This window comes from Mangifera indica, chromosome 12 (assembly GCF_011075055.1).
Source record: "Mangifera indica cultivar Alphonso chromosome 12, CATAS_Mindica_2.1, whole genome shotgun sequence".
NCBI classification, from domain to species: domain Eukaryota; kingdom Viridiplantae; phylum Streptophyta; class Magnoliopsida; order Sapindales; family Anacardiaceae; genus Mangifera; species Mangifera indica.
In genome coordinates, this window is record NC_058148.1 from 6,270,596 (window position 1) to 6,290,319 (window position 19,724).

A 19,724-nucleotide genomic window follows, 5' to 3' on the forward strand; every position below is an offset into this window, starting at 1 on the left:
TAATTCAATTATATATTGTAACTACTTAAATATATCATGTTTTGGTATTACCCTTTAAAAAAATAATAATTTAATTTAGAAGAGTAGTTTTAGTCTTTAAGGGGATATTTGAGGCATTTTCGTTTAAATACTTTAATATAAGAATATTTTTGCTTAAACCGTAAAATTTGGGGTAAATTTGTATATTGCCCAAATAAAATATATAATCAACATAATAATACGAATGAAAATACTATTTACAAATATCTATTACACAATTATACCTATTCTGTAATTCAATTTGACAAAATAATATTATTAAACATAGTCTATCTAATTTTTATTATTTTACTTATTACATACAACTATAATTTATTATATAAAATATCACATATAATTACATTATTAATAAAATAATAACTATTGAAGTAATATCATGTTATCCTATACTACTATAATATTTACAATATAACCTATCTAATTTTTATTATTTTACTTATTACACACAACTATAATTTATTATATAAAATATCACATATAATTACATTATTAATAAAATAATAATAATTGAAGTAATGACAGGAATAAATACCTCGAAATGACAAACTTTTCTCTTCTCGTCGGAAATCTTAAATACGAACTTATTTTTTCTTTTCAAAAATCTCTCTCAGATATGTTAAAAATGAAAGAAGATATGTGGTTTATATAGAAATAGAGGAAGAGTAATTTTGGTATTATTTTGGGATATTTTTGTTTAAATGCCTTAAATTAGGGGTAAATTTGTTTATTATCCTTGCTCTAAAACAATAAAACTATGTGTATCCACTTTGGGTACACAAATGTGTACACATTTATATGTGTCATCATGTGATTGAATGATTTTGAATTAAGAATAAAATAATAATCAATCATATGATGACACATATGAGTGTATATACATTTGTATACCCAAAATAGGTACACATAGTATTGCTCTAAATAAAATAATAATTTAATTTAGAATGATAGTTTTGGTATTTAAGGGGGTATTTGAGACATTTTTATTTAAACACTTTAATATAAAGGTATTTTTGCTGATACCCCAAAATTTAGGGTAATTTTTTTATTGCCCCTTTTATTGGGGCAATTATTTTAGTTTCCCTTTTTTTTTTTCCTTTTGAAATAAAATATTTATTTTTAGTTCGGTTTTCGTTTGGTCCCAAATTAACCTCATAACCTAAGAAATATCCAACAAACCCCAATAGTTTGAAGTTTGAAACTCACCCCCTACAACAAAATAAGGACACTAAATTCGCCAACAGAAACAAGTTCCAAAGTTGTGTGGGCAGGGGGAAATGAACAGTTTAATATTCTTCTTGTTGTGCATTACAATCCCCGCTTTTACCGCACAAAATGAACAACACCAACAACAGCAAGAAGAAAATTTCAATGGCCGAAATACAGTTATTGATGTGAAAGGTGGACCGGAGTCAGTGATTTGGGTGGTGCAGCTTTCTGATCTTCATTTCAGTGTGCACCACCCTGATAGAGCTTCAGATTTCAAGTCAATTGTGGGCCCGACTCTCTCCATGGTCAACCCTTCTCTTGTCTTCATTACTGGTGATCTCACAGGTTTGTTTTCATTATTTATTTCTCTCCATTTATGTATTTGTCACTTGAATATAGCTTGGTGTATGTTTGTTGAGTTTCAAGTTTGAATCTTTTTGTTGGGTTTTTTGAACTAGTGTTTGGAAACTGGGAAATGACATGTGGATTTTTCTGAATTTCATGCATGTGTTGATAATATGTGTAAAAAAAAAAAAAACTTGGGATACTTTCATGTGCCCTCTCTCTATGTATATGTATTTGTTTCTTGATGTTAGCTGGCTGGTGTTTATGTATTTGAAGTTATAATTTTCTTAGTGGGTTTTGTGAATTACTAGTATGTCAAAATGGGATTAAATGATATGTGGCTGTTTATGTTTAGGTGAAAATATGTTTTTTTTTAAATGAATTCATGTTTGATTATGTTGTATGCACATTTTTGGGTTGATTTATGTGCAAAGATGTTTCAAAAATGATTGTGGGTTTTTTTGAATTCTTTTTGTTTTGCTTTAAAATTGTTTAGTTAGTAATTGATCAACAGAGCAAAAGTGGTCATTGAAATTTGAATTTCTCCCTTATGTCTTTTTATGTATGGAGATGACAATGTTCATTGGTTCTTCTCGTGTACTCTCGGTGTTGTTCTTCTTTACCAACATATTCTTTTCTGTGCAATTCAATAAACTATTGAGCCAAAGAATTTTGAATGCTAGGAACCTCTCTCTTCTCTGCCTGTCGCTTCTTTATTCATTAAAAAACTTTGTTCTTCAACTATTCCTTGTATCATATGCTTTTTTGATTTCCAAGTCCATATGTATGAAAGAGCTTCCAATATTATTTGTAATAGTTGACTTACATGCTAGAATATTAAACCGTAGATGGTTGAGGGAGACTTCTTATATGGTGTAGTTGCTTAGACAAAATCCAAGAATCATATTTAATAGAATTTAGACACTTAGCTTTGTGTGTGATATGGAACTTCACGAATAATACAGTCTTACTCCAATATTCAACACAACACAGATGGCAAACAAGAAATCATTTATCATTATCTCTCTACGCACCCAAACAATGATTCACTCAATAGAAATGAAAACAATAAAAAGGAAAGATATCCTGGCAATAAGATGTGTCAATCCATCCTTGGCTGAAAGCCCCTCATTGATATACTAAATTTTTTCTTGCTCTTTCTATCCTTCATTCTCCCTTTTATGGTCTTTGTTTATTTCCTTAATCATTGTGTGATTGTTTTGTGGAGACTTAAGTTGTCATTGCATGTTTGTTTTGCCTAGATTTCATCTGCTTGTTGCCTTCTGGTATTTTTCCCTTGTTGTCTTTCAATATTATATCCTTAACTGATTTATTGCCTGATGATTTGTTCATGATCAAAGTCTCCAACTCTCTCTTATTAACTTCCTTGTTTTTCCTTTTGTATACCTGCTTGATTGGTGGCCTAATAATACCCCCCAGTGAGAGCCACCTTGTCCTCAAGGTGGAATGTTAGGAATTGTTCCTGGATAATTTGAAATTGCTCCCAAGTGCTCTCCCAAGTCAGTAAATCCTTGCAGTGGATCAAACTTCTAATAAACCATTTAAATCCCGTTGGACTTTTAATACATTTTTCATGTGATATTGTGTTTTAACTAAGTTCTCCTTGAGTTTGTCTACGATTTGATTCCTCTCCTGAAGTTGGACATTGACTTCTTCTATTTATCATGTTCTTTCTCTATACGCCAGAACAATGATTTACTCAATAGGAATGAAAACAACAAAAGAAAGAAAGATATCCGGCAATAAGAGGTGCCAGTCTTCCCTTGGCTGAAAGCCCCTTACTGATTTACTGAATTTTCCCTTGCTTTATGCATCCTTAACTCTTCTCTATGTAGTCCTTGTTTTGGTTTCTTTAATCTTTGCTCGATTGTTTTGCTGAGACTTCAGCTGCCATTGCTTGTTTATTTTGCCAAGATTCCATCTGCTTGCTGTCTTCCAGTATTTTGCCCCTGCTGTCTTCTGGTATTTTACCCTTCACTGAAACATCTCCTGATAATTTGTTTGTGCTTAAAGTCTCCAATTCTTAGTTATTAACTTCCTTGGTTTTTCTTTTGTATACCTGCTTGATTGGTGGCCTAACATTACCATTATGTTACATCAGATCTTTTGGTTCCTTTTCGTTCAATTTCAGTAAAATGAGTCCACTTTGATGTAATTTTTTTTTCTTATTCATGCTCTTATACTCAAGTCATGAATTTGGCTACTTTACAATCATCTGAATTATCCTTTATCATGATGTAGCAACTGGACAATTCTTATTAGATAGTTGTTTCATTATTTTCACAGATGGGAAAAGCAAGGACTTACTGACAATGAAGCAAAATGAACATGAGTGGGTGGAGTACCGGAATGTAATGGAGGATGTTATAACAAGGAGTCGACTTGACAAGAGTATTTTCTATGATGTTAGAGGGAATCATGATAATTTTGGTGTACCAGTAGTTGGTGGTGCCTTTGACTTCTATTCAAAGTATAGCATCAATGGACAATTGGGAAGAAAGAAGAATGTCAATAGTGTAACTATTCAGGTCAGTCACCATCATCAGTTACAGCAACTTATGGTCATGCTTTTAACTGGGGTCGTATCTACCAAGCTATTTTTTTGTCAAATTCATTTCCTTTGAATTGTGAAACTTAGTCTGACATTAGGATTATTATTTAACGAGTCCAGTTGCTTATGATGCTAAATTTTCTGTGCTCCTTTTTTTTGCCATTCTTTTTAATTGCTACACTTTTTGACTTGTATCTTAAAAGAAAGGAAAAAGATTTCGTGGTTGTGATTTTCTGTAAACAAGATATATTGTTGCTGCATGGACAACCCGTCTCACCTCTGTTGTCCAGATTTTTTATGAACTTTGTCTTGAGCATTCTTGCATTGAATGAACATCAACACTCCAAATGATAATTGCTACACTTTTTGATTTGTTTCTCATCTTACGTGTTTGTGCTTCATTATCCAGACAAATGATAGGAAACATCTATTTGTCGGGATTGATAGCACAATGTCTATTGGTTTACGAGGCCCAACTAATCTTTTTGGGCACCCGACTGACCAACTTTTAGCTGAATTAGACTCAGCACTATCACAATGGGATGCTCAAGATAAAGAACCCGTGACCAAGATCTCTTTTGGGCATTTCCCACTATCATTCTCAGCATCTTCATCTTCAGGGAGGAGCCTGCAAGATATATTTCTCAAGCATTCTGTGTCAGCCTATCTATGTGGACATCTTCATGAGAGATTTGGTAATAATTTGAAGCGGTACCATCAGTTGAGTAATAAGTTTCTGTCCTCACAGAAGTTTTTCCAGCTAGGTGTACACCAAACACCTTTGGGAAGTGCAAAAAATTGTACACCTGGAGCTCCACCAATTGAAGAATTTTGGGAATGGGAGATGGGTGACTGGAGGAAGAGTAGAGCCATGCGAATTTTGGCCATTGATAGAGGCCATGTTTCATATATTGATATCAACTTGGGGTCAGGATCTAAAAGAACTATTATATTGCCCACCTTTCCTCTAGATTCACGCTTCATGTCACGGTCTTCGTCGCATCAGCTGTATGAATGTGAACATATTATCCCTCCATCCTATGAGACTATCAGAGCACTGGTGTTTTCTGTTTCCCCCATTATGTCAGTCATAGCCAAAGTCTATGATTCAAGATCAGGGAATCTTGATTTGGTTTTGGAGGAACCAATGATGAATCATGTGGATAACTTCTCCAGAGGAACTCTTTACACAACACTATGGAACTACAGGGCATTTGAGGACTCATCTCCTAGTAGATTTTGGCTGCAAATAGAAGTAACTGATGTCATGGGTAGATCAACTTTGAGTGAACTAAGGCCGTTTTCCATAAATGGTCTTACTGCTAAGGTTCCATGGACATGGACTGAAATTTTTGTAATGGGTTGTCAATGGGCTGCCTTGTATTATCCAATTCTCTGGTCTGCTCTATATTTCCAATTCTTCATTCTTCTCATTCCAAAAGTGGTCCAAATTTTCTCAAAGAAGCAATACACGTACAAGAATTTTGTAGCCAAGAGAGGGTTCATAAATGGTATGGCATGGGTTCTACATGAGCTCTCCAAGATTACTGTAGTATGGCTTGGTATTTTGATTTACTTATTTTACCTTATATTATTTCCCTGGTTTGTTGGGCATGTTTTCACTGAAGGTGGGGATAAGGGGTACATGACTTATATGGGCTGGGTGGTGAAAACCTTTAACAATAAGGAAAGACATGAATATATTGGAGTGCCGGATGTAATGGTGCTTGTTCTCCCTCATCTCTTTTTTGTGGTTTTTCCTACTACTTTGGCTAGTGGTGCTTTGGCTGCTGAACAAGTGATTTATAGGGAGCATGTGCGATCACATTCAGGGAAGAAAGAAGATGATCATGATCAGTACAATAAAAGAGGTCAAACTTCTAACTACAACAGCAATCGGAAATCAAAGTTCCTCCTAGAAAGGCGGTGGATTCGAAAAATTCTATTGGTGATCTGCATGGCAGTTCTTTTGAAGCATTTAATGGTACGTGTTTACTGTGTAATCATTTTTCTGCATTCTGGCTTTCAAGAGTGTGTAAATACTGAACTGCCAAGATGAGAGTTACTCCCAACGGTTCACCAGAAAGGAAAAAAAACCATAAATATATGTCGTTACTTCTACTAAGTTGATTTATAATAAAGTTTGATTTCATTGAACTTATGAACCTCTTATTTCATCTTTAGTTATTGTTTTCTTTTTACAGAATTGCAGATCTCTCATCAAAGCGTATGAAATGAACCCGATAATCCACTTTCCTGTATATAGTCTCACCATTCCTCTACTGCTGGTGTATGCCATCTACATAACTGGGCAAGTTTAAGGAGTTCCACAGAAAGTATTCATCAGTCTCCATGTTGTAAAGGTAACTAGCAATGCCTCAGTCAACATTGTCAAAGATGTATAAACACGCATTTCTTATGTAGCTGGCACAAAAGCTTGCATTCATAGTCAACACGTAACCAGCAAGCATTTGGCTCACAGCGAAAATATTCGAGTACTATTTAATAAATCCATACGCCATCTGTAGTTGATATAGTCGAGGATACATAACATAGTTTTTCTGCTACAATTTGGAACACAGAAACCGTATGTTCTGTGGAAATTTATGTTGTGGAATGTATTTGTAGAAATACATCGAGTGCAATTTATTATTCTATGGAATATGACTTGTTCTACTAAGTTTGGCTCTTCATTGATGATGGGTATACGACTGTTAAGGATAGCATTAAATCACTTTTAAGGATTTTGTTGTGCAATAAGTTATCATCAATATGAGAAATCATCAGAAGTGCTTATAATGGCTAGATTATATTAAAGGAGTGTTGGCTTATTAATACAAAATTTTATTGCAAATTTAAACTCCGATTGCAAGACTATTGATTCTTCTCTAATATCCATTGTCTTGTATGTCAGGCTGCCCTGATACAGCCTAAGCCCCCATTGTTTCGGCATGGTCCATAGGGGTATAATTCGCAAAATTACAAGTCGTGTTAAGATCATAGACCATGCTGTTGCATTGAGTACTTTGGGGTACAGCCTGTGGTTGGCCCAATAAAAAATAATAAAAATATATAAAACAGTATACCAATATGTTAAACAATAAAACTATGTGTACTCATTTTTTATATACAATTTGTGTACACAGATGAGGTGTTATCATGTGATTGGATGTTTCTTTATCATATGTGTCATCACTGTGTATATAAATTGTGTACCAAAAATGGGTACACATAGCATTGCTCATATGTTAAAATACATAAAGTGACCCGTTTGGGTTAGCAAAGGCATAACCAAGGTTTTGCCACGCTAGTAGACTACCCTGGCTGGAAAGGCTTGTCAATTGAGAGACTTAAATAGGCCAATGGACTATTTCCCATCTAAGGTATGTTGCATATTCAAGTTTCCTCCTTTTAACTTTAAAAATATCAATTACCTATCTATGAGCAATTAAATTTAACTGAACATAACCCCTTAAAATTTTATCTCTTTTTTCCCTTTAACCCCTACAAACTAACCATTTCCTCCTAGACCAAGTTTTAAAAAATAACATTCCCCCTCTAGGGTTTAGTTTTCAATCCCCGATGCCAAATCCGGTGCCATCGCCGACGACGAAGCCTTCTCGACGCACCACCATGCTCTGATGACCTCTCTTCTCTCCTCTGGAACTCTGATCGACCCAGATCTGGCGTCGTTTTTGCTTGGAAAGTTGAAGAGTTTTGTTGGGAGATGAAGCTCTTCTTCTTCCCAGATGAAGATCCTAAACGGAGACGAGGTCGTCGTCTTCATCGGGAAGAAGAAGAGCTTCGTCTCCCGACGAAGCTCTTCAACTTTTCAGGCAAAGACGACGCCAGATCTAGGCTGATCGACGTTCCAGAGGGAGAGAAGAGAGGTCGTCGGAGCATGGTGGTGCGTCGGGAAGGCTTCATCGTCGGCGATGGCATCGGAGATTGAAAACTAAACCTTAGGGGGGGAATGTTATTTTTTAAAACTTGAAATAGGGAAAAATGATTAGTTTTTAGGAGTTAGAGGGGGAAAAAGGATTAAATTTTAATTTATTTTTAATATTATAGATAAAATAACGATTTTGTCTTTGAATCTGCTTTTTTAACAACCCATAGATAGGTAAATGGGCTTTTCAAAATTAACGAGTGGGAATGTGCGGAAAAAGTATACCTTGGATGGGAAATAGTCCTTTGGCCAACTTAAATATGATATAACTCGTAAGCATGATAGACTACAGTAGATTCGATTCAATATGACCTATTATTGTGTCTGTCAATATGTATATAATACAGATACACATATATTATTATATTTGTATAATTTATCTCTCGCCAGAAATCATGAAAAGTTGCTAACTAACAGATTACCCCTGAAATAACATGTGAGAGCTCTTAAACTGAAGTAAATTTCTGAAACTAACATTTGCACCCCTACTATCTCCATTGTGATTATTTGCTTAAATACGAGCAACGCGTCTGCTTAAAAAAACAGTCAGAGGCGCCATGCCCGCAACATAATATGCACAACTACAGGCTCAGAGCTTTACTCTTGGGCTCTATACGCTCGCACTCCAATCCCAACAATCGTCACTTACTTCACCACTCTCCTTCTATTCGCAGCAACAACCCCCTGTTTAACTTTTTTGTTCTGCTCCCACTCTCTGCTCCAAAACAACGCCGTGGCTTTTGCGGCTATGCTGCCGAGCAGTTCTCCGACGACGAGTACGAGTGTGACTATGAAACTCATAAGGTATTTTCTGATCCGGGTCCTTTTTTTTTTTTCTGCTGACAGTTTCTTTTTTAAAGTAAGAACAAGAAAAAGAAAGGATTGTAATTAGAGTATTGAATGGGCCAATTCGCATGATTTGGAAAAGGGAGAGGCTTCACTTGTAGTGGAGGATTTAGATATGTTTTCTGAAACTTATTTTAGTTGTTAATGGTTTCTTTGTTGAGTTGTGAGATTGGAATGAGAATAAACAGAAAAACAAAATTTTTTGTCTCATTGATATCTCGTTGAAGCCTGTTTGGGTGCTGAGAAAATGGGAGTAGCTTTTGTGTAACTAGGAGTTTGAAGTGGCGGTGCTGTCCACCTGGCTTGGCAAATTGGTGGATAAGAGGACGTTTGATTAACTTCTGTGGAGTTCAGGGAAGTTCTTGTGACTCTCGAAGGCATTCCTAAATAAGTTTACGATGGGTTTTTAACCTCAGTTGCAGATGAGGCTTGTGATAAGTTTATGAAATTTCAGGAAAGTTTTCCAGTGATTTTAGGGGAAATTTAGGTTTTGATGAATTTCAAAGCTTGTTTGGTTTTGTTTTTTGTCAAAGCTTGGGGGTTTCAGTTAGATTTTCATGGCATGTTTGGTCTTCGTACTTCTCTGGAAAATGTAAAACTCACCTAAGCTTGTCAAATAGTTCAGTTAGGCATGTAAGACATCAAATATATTATTAATACCGCATGTGATCAATAAAAAGAGTTTTGATGTGCTTCAGGAGAGTTTTTTTTTTTTTAAGTAATTTTTCTAAGGGAAGATGGGAATTTGATTGCATTAAAGTTGGTTTATTTTCCTTTTAGCTTACCGTAGTTTGGTATAAGTGACCATGGGAAAGTTGTGATCCTAATTTCTGGTTTTTGATTATAGGCATCATCAACGGTGGCCAACATTGACGAGTGGAAATGGAAACTCAGTGTGCTGTTACGTAGTGAAACTGACCAAGAGATTGTCTCCAGAGATAAAAGAGATAGAAGAGATTATGAGCAGATTTCAAATCTCGCTAAAAGGATGGGGCTCTACAGGTACATAACTGCCATTTGCCTCTTTTTCTTTTGCGTTCCTTTTCAGTATCTTACCAATTAGTGGAGATGATTTTATGGGTCCTAATAATTGAGTGATATTTTATCTTACCTTACAATAGGGGTGTTCAAAATTGGTTAATCGAATTAGTTTGACATTTTTTTTAATCGAACCAAATTTTTGGTTCAAAGAAAATAATAAACCAAAATCTAGTTGGTTTGGAGATGAAACGGTTTTTAACCAAACCAAAATATTTGGTTAACTGGTTTTGAACTGACTTTCAAAGGTTCACCCTATTTTTTTTAAATTTTTTTAAGACTTTTTTTATTCAATTTTTTGAAAACTGGTTAACTGATAATTGAACCAAGAAAATTGGTTTTGCTATATTCTTGAACCAATATCTAAACAGATTTTTCAAATAATCTTTTTTTCAGTTCGTATTTTGGTTTGGTTCGGTCATCGGGTAATTTTGAACACCCTTATCTTACACATTGTTTGTTGCTGTGACAGTCAAATTTATGGAAAAGTAGTAGTTGCGAGCAAGGTTCCTCTTGCTAATTACCGGCCAGATTTGGATGATAAGCGGCCACAAAGGGAGGTAATATTGTCTGGAAGGTCTTCAAAGCTTTCAGTTCTATATAACAAAGGTTTTTTTTCCTGTCTGAAGAGTTGACTTTTTGATGTTTCACTTGTGTAGGTTGTGATCCCACTAAGCTTGCAGAGGAGAGTCGAGGGTCTACTGCAGGAACACCTTGATAGAACTCAGTTAAGTTCCGGAAATGTTACTGAGAGTTCAGATGAATTGAAGTCTGTTGATCAGGTTGAAGATGTGAATCTGGATGAAAATCCGGATTCTTTCCTCGATGGGTCTGTCATGGAGAAGGTTCTTCTGAGGAGGAGTTTGCAAATGCGAAATATGCAAAGAGCTTGGCAGGTATGGTTCACGTTACTTTATGTTCAGCATATGATATTTCTATTGTGGTGCCATATGACACATTGAACTTCGTTGGTGATCTACTCAACTTCAGATACTTAGCTGCAGCAACCTTTTTCTTTATAACCACACTTGCCACTTTAATTTTGATATATGTTGCGAATTATTTGTGTGTTTTTTCCAAGAAGGAAGTAAAAGAAAAAATTTCTATAGTTTGTTACAGTAGATATATGTTCACACAAATCTTAAATATGAAAAAAATTCTAAAAGTTAAAATTGTTTTTATGGAATTTTTTAAAGAAAATCCTGGTATCACCTGTTTATATTTGCTATAAGTTTTGTATTCTATTCTTTTTATCTAAGAAGAAAAGCTTTGATGTGCCACCTAAGGGCTTATAATTTTTACCATCTAATCCTTTCTAGTGGTCTTCATCCAAAATAATTTACAATTTTTAATTTTTAAAAATACATCATTGACATATCTTATACTAACTACACAATCATGCCATAGAAAGTTCTTTCATGAAGAATAGGAGGTAAACATCATGTAATTTATTAATTTTGGATTGATTAATTGCAAATAAGAGTAGAAATATGAGATGCAACTAAAATAATGGGCACTAAGTTTTATTTAAGATTTCACTGGCCTATCTTGATATCTTTAAAAACTTTTTTTTTCCTTTGTCCATTGGGCCATTTTCTTGACATTAAGGATCTGATACCTTCTGTTCTCACTAAAAATATTGCCGTTTAATTTGCAGGAATCACCTGAAGGTAGGAAGATGATGGATTTTCGGAAATCTCTACCCGCATTCAAGGAAAAGGAAAGATTGCTCCAAGCAATAGCCCGGAATCAGGTTTGAACATGGAACTTTAGTCTGGTTTTCAACTGAGCTTTTCAAACACAATGTACTAATGTTATGGAGAAATGTTCCTTTCCTCTTTTATTCTATGTGAAGTTCCTGAAGGATTTCCTGAAAATCTTTGGTTTTAGTTTATTTTAAGGTTATTTAATTCGGAATTGCTTATTTTTCAAACTGTTCTCATCAAATTTTGCACTTCACCTAAGATAACGAAAGAATTATTATAAAAGTGCCATGGCAGAAAATGCAAGCAATGATGTTCTAAAATAATGAATTTAAATTTTGTTTAGTTGTTGACTATGTTCGTTTTTAGTTGGAACTAGCTACTATTTAGAATGCACAGCTATTGTTCTTGTGGTATTATATGTGCATCATTATTTTTTCTACTTTTATTAACATATTGAAGGGCAACTCCTGATGTGTCATTTAGAGTGGGAACTAACTAGGGTGTTTATATTGTGAATCTAACATATTATGCTTTCTCTGTAAAGGAAAAGGCTTATTGTTTACTTGGGAAAAATCAATGAGAAGTCTTAAAAAAAAAATTATATATCATTCTCTTGGGGTGATTTGTATATCTACATCCTCTATCAGCACTCTTATGAATTGTTTTAACTATAGGTAATAGTAATATCCGGTGAGACAGGATGTGGTAAGACCACTCAACTTCCTCAATATGTATTAGAGTCAGAATTAGAATCTGGTCGTGGAGCATTCTGTAGCATAATATGCACACAACCTCGAAGAATATCTGCTATGGCTGTTGCAGATAGAGTCTCCACAGAGAGAGGGGAGCCTCTTGGTGAAACAGTGAGCTCGGTCTCCCTCAATGAGCTAACATTTGCACACACAAACTTATAATTTTCGCCATCACATGATAGTCTTTCAATTAAAGGAGTTTTGTTTATTCTTCCTGCTATACCACAACAGTTTTTTTTGGTAGGTTGGCTTCAAAGTTCGATTAGAGGGCATGAAAGGAAAAAATACCCATCTCCTTTTTTGCACCAGTGGTATTTTACTTCGAAGGCTGCTAAGTGATCGCAACTTGAATGGTGTCACCCATGTCTTTGTTGATGAAATACATGAGCGAGGCATGAATGAAGGTGCAGTATTAATGATCTTATTGTATTGTTTTCTAGCTGCAGTCAGCATTCTGGTATTAGTCTTGAGATATTTTTACACTTACTGTTGTTTTCTTTTGCCTTTTTTTTTTTTACAGATTTTCTCTTAATTGTGTTGAAGGATCTTCTTTCACGTCGTAGGGATTTGAGATTGATTTTAATGAGTGCAACTCTGAATGCTGAGCTTTTCTCAAATTATTTTGGAGAGGCACCCACAATTCACATCCCGGTAAGCTAGAAATTGAGCTCTTGCTTGATTTACCGTCATCTTTCAAATCTAAGTTTTCCTGGTGTCTATAAGCAATGAGCACTTTCTGGTGTGCAATTGTGTGTAAAAAACCGAATGCAATTCTATCTCATTGAAACTCAGTTTGCTATTGATCTGATTTGGCTGTGATTTCGTATAATTCAGGGCTTTACATATCCAGTGCAAGCTCACTTTTTGGAAGATGTATTGGAAATGACTGGGTACAAGTTGACTTCTTTTAACCAAATTGATGACTATGGACAAGAGAAAATGTGGAAAACACAGAGACAGCTGGTGCCACGGAAACGGAAAAACCAGATCACTGCTCTTGTTGAGGTAAAGTTCATAGTCTTCAAAATTAGAAATATAAATTATGATAGCTAGAAATTCACAAATATTGATGCAACCATTTTCATTAGCCTCAGGATACATTGTTTGAGATTTCCAGGAACTTTTTAATGTGTTTATCGTCATTTCCCTTGTGATATGTGACGTAATTGAGATTTCTACACAAAATGTATGTAATAATTTCTAAGACGCTGGTGTGATCTTAATGACCTTTATCTTTTTCAGGATGCACTACAGAAATCTAGTTTTGAAAATTACAGCTCCAGGGCACGTGATTCTCTTGCATGCTGGACACCTGATTGTATAGGATTTAATCTTATTGAAGCAGTTCTGTGCCATATATGCCGAAAAGAACGCTCAGGTGCTGTGTTGGTATTTATGACTGGTTGGGAGGATATCAGCTGTTTGAGGGATCAACTTAAAGCTCATCCGCTTGTAGGAGATCCTAATCGAGTTCTGCTTCTAACTTGCCATGGTTCAATGGCTACATCTGAACAAGTATGTGTTTCTACCCTTATCATATATGGGGGTCAAGACTCACTCACATGCTATTTACGTCTTCTTTTTATCTTTTTCTGTAGAAACTGATATTTGAGAGACCACCACCAAATATACGTAAAATTATTTTGGCAACAAATATGGCTGAGGCTAGCATTACAATTAATGATGTAGTCTTTGTGGTTGATTGTGGAAAAGCGAAGGAAACAACTTATGATGCACTGAATAACACACCTTGTCTGCTACCTTCTTGGGTATCACAAGCTTCTGCTCGACAAGTAAGTTTACAACTACAATAGATTAGACTCAGCTCAATTCTGCTTTTATTCTTGATTGACGCCATGGTCAAAGGCTGAGGGGTGTAACAATCTTCGCTTCATTAATGTGATGAATGGTGAAGTTATTTTTTTATTGCATTTGGGTGTATGAATGTTATTCGTTTTCGCCAATCAAAGAAGAAAAAATGGGGAGCCTTTTCTTCTTTCTGTTTACCTGGCCTGGTACCCAGCATAGCTAGGTCACTAAAACTCAAAGAGACATTATCTTCTGGTGGGTTAAATTGATTCCTTTTCCTCATATGTTTGTGTGTGTGGATGTGTAAAAATTTTGGTTTTTGATGGTCTTTGCTTGTAGAGTTGTGTTTAACTCAGAGTTTTTGCAACTTGAGGCAATTCATCCAAGTATGAGTATTTAAAACAAGGACTGGACTGTGCACCTAGAATGGAGATTTTAGGATGTTATTGGCATTTGTTATTGCTCCTACTTTTACAGCTTCAATTATCTATTTGATTTGGCTGTCTGAGCATTTAAAATGCTTAGTATTAAGTTAATTCTTGGATGCAGAGAAGGGGCAGGGCCGGTCGTGTGCAACCTGGAGAATGTTATCACCTATACCCCAGATGTGTTTATGAAGCTTTTGCTGAATATCAACTTCCTGAACTTTTGAGAACTCCCTTGAACTCTCTCTGCTTGCAAATAAAGAGTCTGCAAGTTGGAAGTATTGCAGAATTCTTATCAGCAGCTTTGCAGCCACCGGAACCATTGGCTGTAAGTAATTTTATGAGTTATTTATTTTTCATGTTGACATCTATCTTATGAATGCCAGCATATTGTTGTTAAGGAACTTTAAGAATCTTTTCTTTAATGGCAAGATTTCTCTTTCATATAGATGCTAATCAATCATTTTGGTACATATATTTAACTTACAATATTCTTATATTTTGTAAGTGTATTTCATGTCACAAGATTACTTAGTTATGAGGATTGATTAAAATTGGAATTTGATGGCAAGAGAGGCTTCTGCCAGGATGGTCTTAAATTATGTTGTTCATAGGGGATTCCGAGCCCATTTCATGAACTTTTGTTAGATTTAGGATTCTTCACTATTTAATGTGTTGGATCTTTATTTATATATGCCGTATACTTCCTATTTGTTGATGCCAATTTTCAATATATGACTATGTTTAATTGATACTGGGGCCACCACATTTATTTTGCCATTCACTTCCCATCCCTTGTAGATATTGACAGCTTTAGTGAATGACAGGTCCAAAATGCTATTGACTTTTTGAAGATGATTGGGGCCTTGGATGAGAAGGAGAATCTGACAAATCTTGGTGAGTTTCCTAGTTCTTATATGAAAGGAGAGATGTTTATTTGTGCATTTGATTTACATTCATTAAAATCTTGGCTTGGTTATTTAATTTCTCTCTGTCCTTATGTTTTTGCTCCTTCCAAACAGGAAAGTTTTTGTCAATGCTTCCTGTAGATCCCAAGCTAGGGAAAATGCTAGTCATGGGTGCTATATTTCGATGCTTTGATCCTGTATTAACCATTGTATCAGGGCTCAGCGTCAGGGATCCTTTCCTTTTGCCTCAAGAAAAAAAGGACGTAAGTGTAAAAATCAACTCATTACCTGATATGTACTAAAGAACTATAGTTGACTCTTCAGTATGTTTTTCCTCTTATAGATCTCTCCTTGCCCCCTTTTTTCAACTAAATTTATGATTTAGCTTATGAATAAGATTACATCTAATATAGTTACCAAATAAAAAAGATTACATATAATATGTTTTATGCCAAAAGTGCAAAAATTATGCATGTTGGATATAATCTTAGTACCACACATGCGTTTATCTAATAAGGTCTTGAACTGTAATTAAAAGGGACTGTGTTTAGTGTGGGGTGTCCTTTTATTTTTTTCACAGAACTCCCTAGATCCTTCATTGGGAGTCAAGACTCATTTTTTATTATGAGATAGGATCACACAATGATTTCTCACCCAAGAATGACTTGATGAATGCATATGTAACATTTAAAATCATTCTTGTTTTTCCGATAAAACTGAATTAAAGTAATATATCCCCAGAGCCTGTCATAGTTATCGATAGCTGTCAACTACGTATGTGATATCATTTTGTGGCTTCATGTACATGCATTCTGGAGACTACGCATCTGGTAGTGTATTCATCTGAGTTATGATCACCTATTGATTTCATTCTTATAATTGGGGCCTAGGGAGCTTCTCATAACTGGTACTCATAGGCAAACCCTCAATTGTGCACATCTGATATTTTAGGCTATTGTTAGGATCCATGAAATTGATGCATCTGATTTCTTAAGAAGCTTCATGCATTAATTAATGATTCCTCTCTCTGGTTTAGTTAGCTGGAATAGCTAAGTCTAGATTCTCTGCCAAAGACTACAGTGATCACATGGCTCTTGTCCGTGCATATGAAGGGTGGAAAGATGCTGAAAGAGAAGGATCTGCGTATGAGTATTGTTGGAGGAATTTCCTGTCTGCACAAACTCTTCAGGCCATTCATTCTCTACAGAAGCAGTTTACCTTCATTTTAAAAGATGCTGGTTTACTCGATGAAGATACAGGTACTAAAAACAAATTAAGTCACAACCAGTCCATGGTCCGTGCTGTCATATGTTCTGGTCTCTTTCCTGGCATATCATCTGTTGTGGTAAGTCATCTCTGCATGTTAATGCATGTATTTTATTTCATCCTAAAATTCTCTGTTGATATTTTTAATGTTTACTTTTTGTACAGCACAGAGAGACATCCATGTCTTTCAAAACAATGGATGACGGTCAAGTTTTTCTATATGCGGTAAGTGTACAAGTGACCATGTCTAACCAAAACTAGACTGGTGTTTGTTGAGTCATAAGTATTTTATCTTCTGTTTTTCCTCCAATTGGCTATTGATTCATTTTAGATGATGTTTGCCCTCTGTTGCATGGTGGATATGCACCTGTGTGATTGTGACTCTGCAGATGTTCCATTTATTTAAATCTTTGCAGCTTCTAAATTTCAATTCTAAATTAGTTGATTTTAATTTGGAGAAAATTGATCCTATATGCTGATTATTACTTACATGAAGGAAGGAAAATATCTATACTTTGACACCCACCAAGAAAACAAGTGCTATAAATGGTCTATGGACAGCTTGTAACCATCTTATTGATACACACGGTAGAGCTTCAAATTCCATGTGTCTTCACTATGGCTCTAATATATACCACATCATTTAAATATTACAATATTTTTTTATAATTCTGCACATTTTGACTTTATAGGGTGATTATTCAGACAATTTACTATAATACTTTTGGGACCTCTTTGATTTAGCTTTGGTTATAAGCCTGGCCTATTTGATCTGTGTGAATTTCTCCAAGTTACATGTTTAAGCCTGGAAAAATTGTTAACATGCCAATACGTGAATTTATATTTCCCACTAAGTTTTCCTGACAATGTTTACTTTGAAAAAAAAGAGGAAAATACCTGATCCATGTATGGCACATTTTATGTGCCACATGGCTATATGTCTTCATTTGGATATTAAATACCCTTCCTTTTAAGAAGTCAAAATCTTCTTTGCGTTAATATTTAACAATCACTTATGATATAAGCTTGCTATTATGATAAATTAGGTAGTTTTTTTTTTTTTTTTTTTAAATATTCTTATCTCTGCTTCTATGCAATTGTTGGATATGGTTTTCCTGCATTTAGTTGATGCTGGTGGTAATGTTTCTTCTTCAGAATTCTGTAAATGCACGCTATCAGACAATTCCTTACCCTTGGCTGGTATTTGGTGAAAAAGTGAAAGTCAATACAGTTTTCATCCGTGATTCTACTGGAATATCTGATTCAATACTAATCCTTTTTGGCGGTGCTCTAAACAGTGGGGCACAGGTACTTCTTTAACAGACAATATTTTACTTTTCACTGTTCCTAGGCATTGTAATTTCTATTACTTCACAATTATCAACTTCACTATTTTCAGGCGGGCCATTTGAAAATGCTGGATGGTTATATTGATTTCTTCATGGATCCTAGTTTGGCTGAGTGCTATTTGAAGCTTAAGGAAGAACTTGACAAGCTTCTTCAAAAAAAGGTGAAGTTTTTTATCAATGGTAGAGCTTAAACATTATATACTTCACTAATTATGTGCCACATGGATGAGAATCCCTATCATAAAGTGTAAGCAATCAAACTGATTTTTTGTTCTATCCCTTGTCATATTCCTGTACGGACAAGTAAATAATTTGCATTAGATTTGTCTGTAAGCCTGTCAAGAAAACAAAAATTGCTATGTTATAGGGCTTTGGATAACCTTTGTTGATCACTTGCATCATTTATTTTCATTCTGAATTATTTAACAAAATTTCCCTCTTTATGATTTTCTAGTTCTTTCCTTGAAAACCCTGCAACATAGACCTGAAGCACTGCATGATGATGGCTTTTTGAATTTTGTTGGCACAGCTTGAAGATTGTAGCATTGACATTCACAAGGAAGGCAAGTACCTTATGCTTGCTGTTCAAGAGCTGGTAACAGGAGACCAATGTGAGGGAAGATTTGTGTTTGGCCGTGCAAGCAAGAAACCGAAGGAGTCTGCTGACAACAGCAAATTTACGAAAGATGGAACAAATCCTAAAAGCTTACTACAGACTCTTTTGATGAGAGCAGGCCATTCCCCTCCTAAATACAAAACAAAACACCTTAAGACAAATGAGTTCAGGGCGCTGGTAGAGTTCAAAGGAATGCAATTTGTGGGAAAACCAAAAAAAAACAAGCAGCTTGCAGAGAGGGATGCTGCTGTAGAGGCTTTGGCCTGGTTGACTCACACCTCTACCGACAATCAAGACCAGGATGATGATACCCCACCGGATGTCACCGATAATATGCTTAAACTTCTCGGGAAACGTCGAAGATCAAAAGGCCACCCTCGATGATTATGAATTCCTCAAGAGTATCTCTTCTTCAGAGCTGCTGGGCATATGAAAGTGGTAACCAGTTGATACATACTCTTATATTGTCCTGCCGCAGCAATTGTTGCACTTTTTTTCATACTTTGTGGAATTGGCAAGGCTTCCCAAAGATATTGGGGCTGGAAGAAAATATAGTGGTTAGAGAACAGGACATTGAGAGGGTGTCACACAATTAGATTATTTGTTTAACTATATGCTGTGTTATAGGCATAATGAACAAAATCTCTCATTGAGATCTGTACAATTTTTAAGCCGAGGAACTGTATAATGTTAATTTGATTCTAATTTAAAGTCAGTTAAAAGTAATTTAAATTATTGAAGTTACTTAAATTCGCCATTGCAGCTTATGAATTATCCATTTTCTGGGGCAAGACACAACTCAAAGTTGCAATCAAAAGTTAGATTCATTTCCATCTCTAGATCAATTACCCATAATAATGATATTTAACCCAGAAAAAGCAAGAGAAAAAGAAGTGTT

The 19,724-nt window shown here is 35.2% G+C and overlaps 2 protein-coding genes across 2 annotated transcripts; both read left to right on the forward strand.

The window, feature by feature from the left end:
- The first annotated feature begins 1,281 nt into the window (after positions 1-1,281).
- Positions 1,282-6,842, forward strand: LOC123193424 (putative metallophosphoesterase At3g03305). The gene is made up of 4 exons (XM_044606415.1): positions 1,282-1,590; positions 3,898-4,139; positions 4,572-6,146; positions 6,367-6,842. Exons 1-4 carry the CDS (start codon positions 1,314-1,316, stop codon positions 6,481-6,483), a joined length of 2,211 nt encoding a protein of 736 aa, XP_044462350.1. The 5' UTR covers positions 1,282-1,313; the 3' UTR covers positions 6,484-6,842.
- Positions 6,843-8,601: 1,759 nt separating this feature from the next.
- LOC123193472 (DExH-box ATP-dependent RNA helicase DExH3) lies at positions 8,602-19,576 on the forward strand. Its single transcript, XM_044606485.1, has 19 exons — positions 8,602-8,915; positions 9,805-9,959; positions 10,468-10,555; positions 10,655-10,891; positions 11,653-11,748; positions 12,376-12,564; positions 12,698-12,857; positions 12,974-13,104; positions 13,288-13,458; positions 13,696-13,968; positions 14,052-14,246; positions 14,812-15,015; positions 15,515-15,584; positions 15,710-15,858; positions 16,632-16,940; positions 17,027-17,086; positions 18,017-18,169; positions 18,261-18,371; positions 18,740-19,576. The coding sequence occupies exons 1-19, from the start codon at positions 8,685-8,687 to the stop codon at positions 19,208-19,210; spliced, it is 3,453 nt and encodes a 1,150-aa protein (XP_044462420.1). The 5' UTR covers positions 8,602-8,684; the 3' UTR covers positions 19,211-19,576.
- Positions 19,577-19,724: the final 148 nt, after the last annotated feature.

Bases quoted from the DNA above. Each gene is read 5' to 3' on its own strand.
- LOC123193424 (XM_044606415.1), top strand. From the start codon at position 1,314: ATGAACAGTTTAATATTCTTCTTGTTGTGCATTACAATCCCCGCTTTT. The intron at 1,591-3,897 runs GTTTGTTTTCAT...TTATTTTCACAG, and splicing joins CATTACTGGTGATCTCACAG to ATGGGAAAAGCAAGGACTTA. The intron at 4,140-4,571 runs GTCAGTCACCAT...TTCATTATCCAG, and splicing joins TCAATAGTGTAACTATTCAG to ACAAATGATAGGAAACATCT.
- LOC123193472 (XM_044606485.1), top strand. From the start codon at position 8,685: ATGCACAACTACAGGCTCAGAGCTTTACTCTTGGGCTCTATACGCTCG. The intron at 10,556-10,654 runs GTAATATTGTCT...TCACTTGTGTAG, and splicing joins ATAAGCGGCCACAAAGGGAG to GTTGTGATCCCACTAAGCTT. The intron at 15,585-15,709 runs GTGAGTTTCCTA...CCTTCCAAACAG, and splicing joins GGAGAATCTGACAAATCTTG to GAAAGTTTTTGTCAATGCTT.